At 36.5% G+C, this 12,056-nt stretch overlaps 3 protein-coding genes across 3 annotated transcripts; all 3 read right to left on the bottom strand.

Moving 5' to 3' along the window:
• Positions 1 to 792: 792 nt before the first annotated feature.
• LOC143625418 (legumain-like) lies at positions 793 to 3,837 on the bottom strand. Its single transcript, XM_077095749.1, has 9 exons — positions 3,452 to 3,837; positions 2,620 to 2,784; positions 2,363 to 2,519; positions 2,182 to 2,276; positions 1,905 to 2,104; positions 1,760 to 1,808; positions 1,467 to 1,673; positions 1,196 to 1,396; positions 793 to 1,088 (listed from the first exon to the last, which is right to left on the bottom strand). The coding sequence occupies exons 1-9, from the start codon at positions 3,668 to 3,670 to the stop codon at positions 909 to 911; spliced, it is 1,473 nt and encodes a 490-aa protein (XP_076951864.1). The 5' UTR covers positions 3,671 to 3,837; the 3' UTR covers positions 793 to 908.
• Positions 3,838 to 4,448: 611 nt separating this feature from the next.
• Positions 4,449 to 8,205, bottom strand: LOC143625417 (legumain-like). Its single transcript, XM_077095748.1, has 9 exons — positions 7,978 to 8,205; positions 7,195 to 7,359; positions 6,943 to 7,099; positions 6,764 to 6,849; positions 6,482 to 6,681; positions 6,339 to 6,387; positions 5,998 to 6,213; positions 4,863 to 5,063; positions 4,449 to 4,752 (listed from the first exon to the last, which is right to left on the bottom strand). The coding sequence occupies exons 1-9, from the start codon at positions 8,203 to 8,205 to the stop codon at positions 4,573 to 4,575; spliced, it is 1,482 nt and encodes a 493-aa protein (XP_076951863.1). The 3' UTR covers positions 4,449 to 4,572.
• Positions 8,206 to 8,790: 585 nt separating this feature from the next.
• Positions 8,791 to 10,034, bottom strand: LOC143625357 (uncharacterized). Its single transcript, XM_077095705.1, has 2 exons — positions 9,533 to 10,034; positions 8,791 to 9,383 (listed from the first exon to the last, which is right to left on the bottom strand). The coding sequence occupies exons 1-2, from the start codon at positions 10,032 to 10,034 to the stop codon at positions 8,791 to 8,793; spliced, it is 1,095 nt and encodes a 364-aa protein (XP_076951820.1).
• Between the last annotated feature and the right edge of the window lie 2,022 nt (positions 10,035 to 12,056).

Raw genomic sequence — 12,056 nt, 5'->3', positions numbered from 1 at the left:
GCGGCGCAGCTTGTTGCTCGCTTACCCATTATCCAGATGATGTTCGGTTTGTGTTATATATAAAAGGATCAATATTTTCTCTAAAAAAAAATTATAGATTTTTAAGTAGGTAGTGATTCTCAAAATATAGTGGTTCAATATTCGTCAACTCAATAACTTAACTATAGCATATAAACCATTGGGGTTAAAAAAATAAAAAAAATAATAAATAAATAAATAAAAAATCTCTTCAAACTCCATTTGAACCATGAATAATTCTTCCAAAAACTATTCGTGGTTATATTCGACGTAAGGGGCCATGTCTACTTCAATTTCTAATCACACTGATTGCTAGGTTTTGTTTTAACGTACATGCAAAAGTATCTGTATTAGTTAGATTAATAATATCTTTTTGTCGTTAAATCCTCGTCAATTTTCTAAATCAACTATACAATAATTAATCAGTCTTTTGTTTTTTTTATAAATTTAATACTTGTTTGATCATTTAATTATAGTAATTATATTTTAACAACTTTTTTTTCCGAGTCTACCTGTGATTTAGGTTCAACTTGAATTGAAAATCCGACGTACCTAGGTAGTACTGACATCGATGTATACATCAATTGAATTTTAGCATCCAACGATTTAAACTTTTAAACAGTGAGTGATCATAATATCATCAAGATATTAGTGAAATATTATATTTTCAGCTCGATTGAGTGATTTCCAGTTAAGTTTTATATATTAAGTTTGGACGAGTGATTTCCAGTTAATCGAGCCAAATTGGCTTGTATACTTTCGAGTTTTTGAACCGAAACCTGCTCATATTACTCGACCACCACTTCATGTTACAAATTCAAAGATGTTCAAATCAACAATTTATTTTAAATGGAAACATGAAACAGATACTAATTAAAAGTGTAGAAATATCATACACTGTAAACCCCAAAGCTAGCATACTGTCCAATGTCCTTTCCGCCACAAGTAGCAGCAAACGCTTCCTCAACTGCCGCCTTCTCAACCAAGTTATTGCAAATGTTCGCAAAGGCGCGCATGTGCTTCAAGCCGTATTGAGTTAGCAGCCCACAATGCTCCTCAAATAACCGTGCCTTCAACAAAACCAACTTTACGTTATAGCAAAACGCAAAACAATCATATATACAATATAATAGAAGGTGAGTCGTTCATAGTTTAAGCTATTCTTATAATTACATACCGTAGATTTAAAGCAATCCCAGTCGTCCACAAGCGGTAGCCCATGACTTCTAACCGAATTGAGTATGGACCGGCCATTTTGTGGTCCAAAAAGAAGCACCCCAATCATATCGATGCTACTATCCAAATGACTCCTATGCTTCAACGTATCTGTGATCTCCTTGAGAACTTCGGCTCTTCTTGTTTTAGGCGATTTTTTATACTACACATATAAGCACAAAGGTAACTTATGATTGTATCTTGAAAGAAACAATATGATCACTAGTACTTACACTTTCCCACAAGAAAATAAGATCAGCATCTCTTTGATTTACACTGTTCCTCTTATCAAAATGAACCTGATTAGGCTCGAGGTTTGCGGTCTCAGGATCAAATCCTAGATACAAAGAGACCTTCTCATGTTTGATGTCTTTGGTTCCAAATTCTTTCACATGTGAACCGAGCATGTAAGTATTGAAATTAGATGTCCTTTCCTTCACCTATACATGGAAATGTACCAATTTAACAATAATCAGTAACACATATCAACTTTTTGAGACTATAGTAAACATGATCTTAGCCTAACCTTGTTGAATTGTTGCTCAAGTGATTCTTTTTTTAGATTGTGCGTCTCGCTATGAAAACAACTCACAAAAAGTTAAGCCTTAAACATCAATATATCATAAAATGGAACACATCTATAGATATATTATAAAATACAAATCTAGTACCAGTCTTCCATCCAAGAAACGCTATATAGATCTCCCACGCAAGTTATGTACCCAGGCGGTAAAGAAGGTTCCGTGTTAGGACAATACGTCGCATAACTGCTCTCTAGAGCAGCCGATGCAGTTGTAGCATATATGTTAAGATCTTGTGGAAGTATACCTTCGAAGACGCTTCCACTTTCACATGCTTCCAAGTATATAACCTACACAAGTTATATTTCTTGAGAGATATATAACCATACAACCATAGTTAATTTAGATAACTATTCATATACATTACCATTTCTTTGTATGTACCCATGGCATATTTCTTTTTCAAGACATCTACCAAGTCTTTCCCCACAAGAGCGCGATCGAAGGGCATGTTGGGCATTCCTACAACCGAAGTTATACTAATTAATGAGCAATGACTGTATATTAGTTGCATAGTTGTATTCTTAAATCAAATTTTCAACACTTACCAAGCACTCCAGGACCTCCATGGTCCGAGTAGAATAGAAAGATTCGGTCATCCGGTTTGCTATCGACAACCTTTCCACTTCCACCTTTTACCGGGTTTTTGTCACCAAGAAGCACGGCGAATAAATTATCCACTGTTACATTCTCCCCATTGTAATCCTACATTTAATAGATGGTAAGAACACTTAACACGCAAGTTACGATTTTTAGTGACACATATCATATTACCACCATTTTCATGTTAGAAACATCAATGTACCTTGGGCACACCGGCATAGACGTTGTCGCCTTTCGGGTTGTTGATAATAGTGCCTGGTCTTGGATTCCAAGGACTTGTAGCAATATCGTCGTACATGAACACTACTATGTTTTCATCTTTTAGACCTCCTTTTTTAAGAACTTGATATGCATGACATACATCAGCCTGTGCCGTACAGTAATGTTATATTTTTAATCACACAAGTCAACAATATATTCAAAAGACAGTGATGTTGGTCATGTAATCATCTGAAATTTTAAAGAATTTAATCTTTTTATTTAGAGATGAAAAGTGTTTATATAAAACTAAAAAAAAATATTTTAATTTTTCACTTCAATTATTCTCATTCGCTCATTCAAATCTGAAGCTAAATATATAAACCCAGTTGGTTTATTGGGACTTGGGAGAGATTTATAAATACACAAACACAACCACAACCACAACCACAACCACAATAACATAAATTACAAAAATGTGTCATATGAATCGAAGTAATTAATTGTTTAAATGGTAATCGCATCAATACTTATTAGTTATTACCTATATTCGTAAATGAACATAAAACACGTCGACCCAAAACACGACCTATTTAAGTATATGGGTCAGGTTAGGATTAAAGAAATCAATCTGTCAACCCGATTTACCCATATAAATCTAAACCAATGGCATATTGGACCCAAAAGTCAAATCAGTTTAGAAAACGACTTTACCCATATCGCTAGACTACAAGACTTTTTACTTATTTATAGTATGAACTCATTCAATCAGCAACATGCTAATTTAGTAGCATTAAAGCCAAAATAAATCTTAATAGTTAATCCAACTATCTCACCTGATGCCGGTAGTTTCCAAACCCTCTCGAACCGGCTACGAGTACCGCCCATCGGGTACCATTGGTCATGTTTTCATCCAAATCTTCTTCTAAATCCACATGTGACCGGATCAACGGATCCCATTGTGGCCTGTGACCAAAACCTTCACTTGTAGTAACTCCATAGCATATAACAACAACCAATCCAAGAATCAAACATATAATACTAGAGACATCCATTGAAGCTTAAAACAAAGTATAAGGTTTAGAAGAAAATATATGTTGACTAATGTATAAAAGAGGATTGTAAGGCATGCAAATGAGGAAGAACACTTGTAAGAGAATGTGGGACCCGAACGCATAGGTGAATGCCACGTGGCTTAAAGTTTTTGGACCTTGTGATGTTAAATTGATTATGGTTTTTCTTGTTATTGTTGTAGTATGTTTTTATTTTCTATATATATTGTATTATGTGAGGTGAATCCGTGATCACTTGAATAACAATCTAATTGTGGTGAAGTTCTCTTTATCAATATAAAAGACGGAGATTCTTCACGTTGCATAGGCTCGAACTTGTTTCTTGAAGAACTCTAACGTCTTCATCGGTTACCTCGTTGGAAACACGATGAGAAATCCAATTCTTTACCTGCTTTAAACTGGTGTGTTACAGGGGAGGCGTGGCGGAAAGTTGGTCAGGATCAGTTTGGTTTGTTACTACTGTATCGTAACAAAATTTATGGCAAAAGTTGAAATTTAGTTACCAAATATAAAAAGAGCTAGAATTTACAAAAACGGTGTTAACTTTTATTTTCTCTTGTTTATTTTTCTCCTTTAAAAGAAAAAAATCATTTTTTTTGGTAAGTAGAAAAATATTCAAACCATCGAAATGGGAGCTACTTGGCAATCTGTTGTGGTAGGTTCCCAAGCTTTTGACCAAAACTTTGTTTAAGAGATCTTTTTTTATTATATGTTTTAAAACTACCGGAAATAAAGCACATATATATATATGTAACAACTTCATTGATAGTCCGATTGATCAATATTCATTTATTTTCAATTGGAAACATGCAAAGATATACTTGACACAAACACCATTAAGTATGCTGATACTACAAGTAAACAAATGAGAATGCTTGCTAAAATTAAACACTATAATCCCCAAAGCTTGCATATGGTCCGATGTTCTTCCCACCGCACGCAGCAATAAGCACTTCCTCAACCTCAGTCATCTCAACTTGATTATTACAAATGTTTGCAAAGGCGCGCATGTGCTTCATGCCATGTTCAGTTAGCAAGCCACAATGCTTTTCAAATAATCGAGTCTTCACAAAAAAAAATTCATTAAACAAAATGGCTATATGTATAGTAGAAGTTGAAATGTACCTAGTTTAAACTTTAAACAGTCTATTCTATTGGTATAAGTAAAGTGTACCATAGATTTAAGACAACCCCAATCATCTACTACCGGTAGACCATGACCTCTAGTAGCACGGAGGATTGAGTGACCATTTTGAGGTCCGAAAAGAAGCATCCCAATCATGTCGACGCTGCTATCTAAATGTGACATATGACTCAATGTCTCTGTTATCTTCTTGAGAGATTCCGATTTTTTGGATATTGGTGATCTCTTATACTGCACAATTTAGGGAGTGCGTGAAACAATAATAACCAATGATTAACTTACATAAACCGGACCTAAACCAAAGCCGTCGGCTTACTTTAATTATGTTTTCTCAAAAATCAAACTTCCAGTTCAAATTCAGTTTTATTGAATTTATGAATTATAGTTTTATTTTGATTTAATGTTAATTACTTTAAAAAAGTTAATAAATCATGTAGCCTAAATAATGTAGGACCAATTGCGTAATTATCAATTAGTTAACAAAAATATTTTAGGCCCAAGAACAAATTTAGTAATTTAAGCCAAAAAAATTTTCTTTTAAAACTTCAGGCACAAATGGCAAATTTGAGCCGAACCCATCATTAAAAGTAACCGAATGATTTTCCAAACCCAAAACCTGAATTTTCGGTTTTTGGACCGGTTAGGGGCTGTTTGGTTCATTCAGATATGAATGAGCATCTGTCTCATTCAGCAACAATAGTAATGGGCTGTTTGTTTACATCTGATTCATTCAGACTTCAGACTGTTTGGTTCCAAACAAAAAAACATCTGAATGGTTAAAATTAGGTCTGAATCATTCAGATTTGTTGTTGTTGCTAAATGTGACAGAGGCTCATTCAGATCTGAATGAACCAAACAGCCCCTAAGTCTAAATGATTCAGACCTAATTTTAACAATTCAGATGTTTTTCTGTTTGAAATCAAATAGTCTGAAGTCTTAATGAATCATATGTAAACATTATAGTGCACATACAAGCACAAACATATCAGTCTGAAGTCTGATTCAGATGGTTCCATTCAGATGTAAACAAACAGCCCTAAGCCCATGACTAGTCCATGTAGTGCACATACAAGCACAAACATATCAAAGCATGGCAATGTAATGAATAATTATATGTTTTTGTACGTGTTTATGCGTAGTAAATAGAAAAATCACAATTCCTTACTTTCTGCCACAAGAATATAAGATCCGCGTCTCTTTGATTTACAACCTCCGTCTTCTTATTAACTTGATAATGATTCTGATTATCTGGTAAGTTTGCGGTTGCAGGATTGAATCCTTGATATAGGTGAACCTTCTCAAGTTTTATGTCCATGGTACCATATTCCATCACATGAGAACCATTAATATAAGTACCATTTATAGATGTTCTTTCCCTCACCTATACATGAAAATGTGCCAATTTAATAACAATTCTAATATGTACATATTAAAGTATTCAACTGTTCAAAACATATAATGCATTAGTTCAAAGCATTATGCTTAAAGTCATATGTAGTCTCTAACCTTGTTGATTTGCTGCTCAAGTGATTCTTTCTTCAAGTTACGTGTCTCGCTGGTTAAAACGACCCGTGAAATGTTCAATTAAGAATCATAGACAACCATATAATATCGTAACATATATATGTGGACTATATGTCTATATATACCTGTCTTCGATCCAAGCGACGCTAAATGTATCTCCCAAGCAAACTGTATACTCAGGTGGGGGAGGGGGGTTCGTTTCTGGACAATAGATTATATAACCGCCTTCGTAGGGTTTGGTTGAAGCTATGGCGTATATGTTGAGATCTTCGGGGAGCAGGCCCTCGAAGATGCTTCCGCTTTCACAAGATTCCAAATATATTACCTACAATATATAACTAATTGTATTTCTCAAAGGATCTAATATAAAATATCTTTTACATAAATAATATGAAAGTATGCATTACCATCTTTTTGTATGTGCCCATGGCATGCTTCTGTTTCAAGACATCAATAAAGTCACTAGCCACAACATAAGGCTTTTCAGGCATCCCTACAATCAAATAAAGACTCATGAGTCATGACCACTTTAATTCGATCTTAGTTACTCGTATATATTCTCGAATGAAATTCTTTTAACATTCACCTATCAATCCAGCCCCTCCGTGATCCGTGTAGTAAAGAAAGATCCGATCATCCGGTTTGCTATCTATAACCTTTCCACTTCCACCATTCACCGCACTTTTGTCACCAAGAAGTACCGCGTAAAAGTTTTCTGCTGTAACAGCATCCCCGGTGTAGTCCTGTAATAACAAGTGTACTATTTTAGCAACATATTTTGATCACTTTATTTCTTATCTTAACATATATCAAGATGTATATATATATAGCAATGTACCTTTGGTACACCGGCATAGACGTCCTCGCCTTCTGGGTGATGAATAATTACACCAGGCCTCGGATTCTCATCACTTGTTGCAATATCATCATACATGAACACCACAATATTTTCATCTTTCAGGCCGCCTTTTTTAAGTAATTGATAAGCATGACACACATTTGCCTGCGGTTAAAGAGACTTTATATTTCCAAGGGTGTAAGTACACTATACAAAGATAAAAGTATAAAGAGTTTAACTAGTAAATCCTCTTAAAGTTGAAGACTCATTTGGTAACTTTAAAATGAGTATGCTTAAACTAAACTATTTGTACACTTTGGTGAAACAAATTAGGTAATGACCCCAACGAGGTTAAAGAATTTCATCATGTCAAAAGTGTGCAAGTAGTACTCGGCTTTATGTATTTTACACGATTTTCAGGTTGTACGTGTAGACAACACATGCAACAACTAATTAGCACCCGCCCTACCTTCCTTACATATAGTAATGAAGGTGGTTCAAAAAGCTCGTGACTTGTAGTTCGGTTGATAAAATCTTAAATAAAACTTGTTAAAAAAAACTTGATTTGAAATGGCCTGAGTCAAGCTGACTCATTTATGTAATCGAGCCGATATTAGGCTTGTTTAACTTCAAGAATGAACTCGAACCTAGCTGAACTGTCTCGTTTAGTTTCTAGCTTGAGCTCGAGCCCACACTGGTTCGATCTGAGTTCGACTTGTGAACACTTAACTAGCAGAAATGAGTGTTCACACAAATAATACTACATTGTGACCTCTTAATCACCTGATGCCGGTAGTTCTTGTACCCCTTTGAACCGGCCACAAGTAGTGCCCATCTAGTACCATTCCCCAACTGGTCATCCACCTCATCTTCCAAATCCACAGCTGACCGAATTAATGGATCCCAATTCCAACCCGAACCCGAACCTCTTTTCGCAGCAGCTCCGTTAGGTAGTGTCACCAATGTGATCATCAATACAAGAAGCAAACTTGTTATACGAGACGCAGCCATTTGGGTTAAAAAAAAAGTGACAACAATTCGTTACAATCCATGCATGTACATACAAGTTAACAAAAAGCTAGAGGCACACTGATCGAACCACATGCAAAATCAAGAAAGATAACTACATGTGGCAAACTGTGATGGAAAGCTGAACCACATGCAAAATCAGTTTTTGAATTCATTTTAACTGTTTTTGTGCTATATGTGTCTTAAAAGTTAAATTAATTCGACCGCATTTGATAAACCAGTGATGTAATTTCCCTTTTTGGCAGGCACTTTATTTACCCTTTGACTTTTGTTTTTGTTTTTTTTTTGAACGGCCAACAAAAAACGAATATATTAAAACCACCACGCTTACAACAAAGAAGGCTTAGCCAGAAGCTAAAACCCACACCACCGAACCACCAACAGGAAAAACACAAACAACACTAACTAGTTACACATTAAAACCACTCCACCCCTTCCATGACAAAGACACACTACCCGATCTACTTTAACCCAAAGAAAACTAAGAGCCTTAATATCCCCCACCACCCTTTCCACAGTTACCGCATGGCAGTTAAACACCATCTCGTTTCGCACATTCCATAAGCATCACAACGAAGCAAGACAAACCGCGTGAAAAAATTTCGCCTTTCTTTTAGGAAACTTAGTATACTTGTATAAATCAAGAACATCTCGAATGTTAAACGCGAAGATTTGAGGTACTTTACACCATAATGTAATGGCCTGCCATACCGCCTGAGCCAAACTGCAAGAAATAAAAACATGCTCGGTTGTTTCGTCCGATTCACCGCAAGCCGGACAGTCCACCTGGCCAACCATAATACCCCGTTTAGCTAACAACGCGCGAACCGGGACCCTATCAAGCTCCGCGCGCCAAGCAAGAATGCCCACTTTGCCCGGGACCCAATTATTCCATACAAATGTATAAGTTGGGTTAACATAACAAACTTCTCTAATTTTCCCTTTCAATGTAGAAGTCGAATAAGCTCCTGTATTATCCAAAACCCAACTTACCGAATCAGACCCGGCCACTAGAACCACATCTTGACATAGCAAAAGCAATTGTCTTAGCTCCTCAATTTCCTGCCCTAGTCGCGACGCTCTCACCCAACTCCAAGTGCTACAAATAACACCATCCACCATGACCAAACGATTTGCTACATTACACCCTTTCTGTCTCTCTAAACCATACAAATGGGGGAATTTAACCTTAAGTATATCATCTCCAATCTAGTAATCGAGCCAAAATAATGTGTTATTTCCACTTTTTAGCACTATTTTTATCAATGCATCCAATCTAATCCCCAACAACGCCAACTCATCCACAGACCTCTTAATCTGTTTCCATGATCCTGGAACCGAAAGTTTCCCCGGAATACTTTGCCAGTCCCTCGATGAATGATGTATTGACCAAACCACCCTTCTCCACAGTCTATCTCGCTCTCCTTTAAATCGCCACCACCATTTTGCCAACATAGCGAAATTTGAAGACCGAGTCCACCATATTCTTTTGGAGCGATAACCCGATGCCAAGCAACCCAATTAATCTTCGATTTGTCTTCCGACCCACCCCAAAAGAAAATTCCTCTAAGACGCTCCAACTTTTCTAACACTCCATCTGGGACTAGAAACAAAGAGAAATAGTAAGTCGGTAAGGCGTTCAACACCGACTTAATAACCGTGACCCGCCCCCCAAAAGACAACACCTTCGCTTTCCAAATTGACAACCTTTTTTGGAACATTTCCACTACCAGATCCCACGCCGAGATAAGATTCATATTACCACCAATTTGTAGGCCTATATGTTTGAACGGAAAATTCCCAACCGACATCGGAGCAAACTCGCAATCTGTTGTATATCTGCCTGAGACACACACGTCCCAAAAACCCGACACTTAGACATATTCACTTTTAACCCCGACACCATATGAAAACATCTAAGTATACGACAAATATTTTGAGCGTTTAAATCTCCCCATTCCCCCACAAAAACCACATCATCGGCATAGATGAGATGAGACACGATCGGCCCATTAAGACCACATCTCAGCCCCGGAAGAGACCCGTATCCTCTGCCCGCTTCATCATCTCCGTTAACGCCTCCATGGCAATGATGAATAAGAATGGTGATAAAGGATCACCTTGGCGGAGACCCCGATGGCAAGTAAATTCCCGGGTCGGGGACCCATTCACCAGAACTGACGCCCAACCAGCCTTGAGGATCGCCGAAATCCAATTCCTCCATCTAACCGAAAAATTCATATGAGACAAAACGGAGTTGAGGAAACCCCAGTTTAACGAATCATATGCCTTCTCTATGTCAACCTTAAAAATCATTCCTCGTTTTTTCGCCTTACGTAACCAAGCCACTAACTCGTTTAGAATTAATGGGCCATCAAGAATACTTCTTTGTGACAAAAACGTCGACTGTTGTTCCGAAATCAGCTTACCAATGACTGTCTTTAATCTATTCACCAGCACCTTAGATATTATTTTGTTTAAACATCCAATAAGGCTAATAGGTCGAAACTGGGCTAAACAAGCTGGATCTTTCACCTTTGGGATTAAGGCTATGAAAGAGGACATACACCCATTGCTAAATGAACTATTATGGTAAAATCGGTTAAAACTTTCCAAAAATCATCTTCAAAACAGCCCCAACACCGTTTCAAAAATTTTAAATTAAAACCGTCCGGCCCCGGCAACTTATCCCCATCGCATTCCCACACCGCCTCTTTTAATTCCACACGTGTAAAAGGCCTCACTAAGAGATCCGCCTCCTCCGTACCTAAACGGGACATTCCAGTACCAACAAAATTTGGCCTTACCACTAGCGGTTCTTTGAACCTATCCGCGAAAAAACCGAACACCATATCTTTCAAAATAATGGGGTTATCCACCCATTCACCATTACTTGAATTTAGGCCATCTAGCCTGTTATTAGAAGTATTCGCATTTAGTAAACTGTGGAAATAACTCGAGTTTTCGTCGCCCTCCACCGCCCACCTCACCTTTAACCATAATTTCCATTTAAAAACAAACATATTACACTAAACAATAAAGTTACCGGTAAACGGATAACAGGTTGTGGTGCGATAATCTTTTGGAGGACGAAAAATGCACGACCCATTTAACCCGGTTCAAAAATTCCACAACATACAGGGTTAAGTAATTAGCTTTTCATTTGATCATTTTAGTAATTTTCTATGATTCTCGCATGCAGCGCCGCTTGACCCGCAACAATTAACCCACTTTTAGGGCTGTCAATTTATGACACGTACCTGTTAACACGACATAACACAATTTTTAACATGTTTGGGTTTGAGCTTAACAAGTTTCGTGTCTTAAACATGTTGACATGTTTAAGACATCTTTAAATTCGTGCCGTAACAGGTTAAAGACCTGTTAACCTGTTAGTAACCTGTGTAGATATAAAAAATAAATATATATACACTTCTAACTTCTTAAACTTAAAGTCATACTTACAAACGATATTTCACAAGATGTTATGATTTTTATGGATGTTATGATTTGCATATATGATTTTTTGTTTTAAATATGTTTTTTATTTGTCGCCTTTTGTTTCTAGTATGTTATAAATTTGTGGTTTTTTTATTCAAATATGTTATAGATTATCTATTAATTTAGATTTTTATGCTCGTTTTGAAAATTTTGGTTTTGTTTACACATGTATTTTCATTGTGTCTTTAAACAGGTCACGTAACAGGTTTTGACAGGTTAACCTGTTACTAAACAGGTTCAAGTTCGTGTTTAGAAAAAAATGACACATTTTGTTTAAAAGTTTGGTATCTTCAATAATGATGTATCTTTTCAGTTATCACATGCCAAAGGTT

The sequence above is a fragment of the Bidens hawaiensis genome, unplaced genomic scaffold (assembly GCF_021521415.1).
Source record: "Bidens hawaiensis isolate Kalapana, Puna unplaced genomic scaffold, B.hawaiensis_p1.1 tig00004105_1, whole genome shotgun sequence".
Taxonomy (NCBI): domain Eukaryota; kingdom Viridiplantae; phylum Streptophyta; class Magnoliopsida; order Asterales; family Asteraceae; genus Bidens; species Bidens hawaiensis.
Note: the sequence above shows the minus strand (reverse complement) of the source record. Positions and strands in the feature narration are given on the sequence as shown.

Coding starts and splice junctions, on each gene's coding strand:
- LOC143625417 (XM_077095748.1), bottom strand. CDS start 8,205: ATGGCTGCGTCTCGTATAACAAGTTTGCTTCTTGTATTGATGATCACA. Junction 7,360..7,977: donor ACAAGAACTACCGGCATCAG/GTGATTAAGAGG, acceptor CTTTAACCGCAG/GCAAATGTGTGTCATGCTTA. Junction 6,214..6,338: donor TTGAGCAGCAAATCAACAAG/GTTAGAGACTAC, acceptor TTTCATGTATAG/GTGAGGGAAAGAACATCTAT.
- LOC143625357 (XM_077095705.1), bottom strand. CDS start 10,034: ATGTCGGTTGGGAATTTTCCGTTCAAACATATAGGCCTACAAATTGGT. Junction 9,384..9,532: donor TCATGGAAACAGATTAAGAG/GTCTGTGGATGA, acceptor TGTATGGTTTAG/AGAGACAGAAAGGGTGTAAT.
- LOC143625418 (XM_077095749.1), bottom strand. CDS start 3,670: ATGGATGTCTCTAGTATTATATGTTTGATTCTTGGATTGGTTGTTGTT. Junction 1,397..1,466: donor TTATTTTCTTGTGGGAAAGT/GTAAGTACTAGT, acceptor TTATATGTGTAG/TATAAAAAATCGCCTAAAAC. Junction 1,089..1,195: donor GGGATTGCTTTAAATCTACG/GTATGTAATTAT, acceptor GTTTTGTTGAAG/GCACGGTTATTTGAGGAGCA.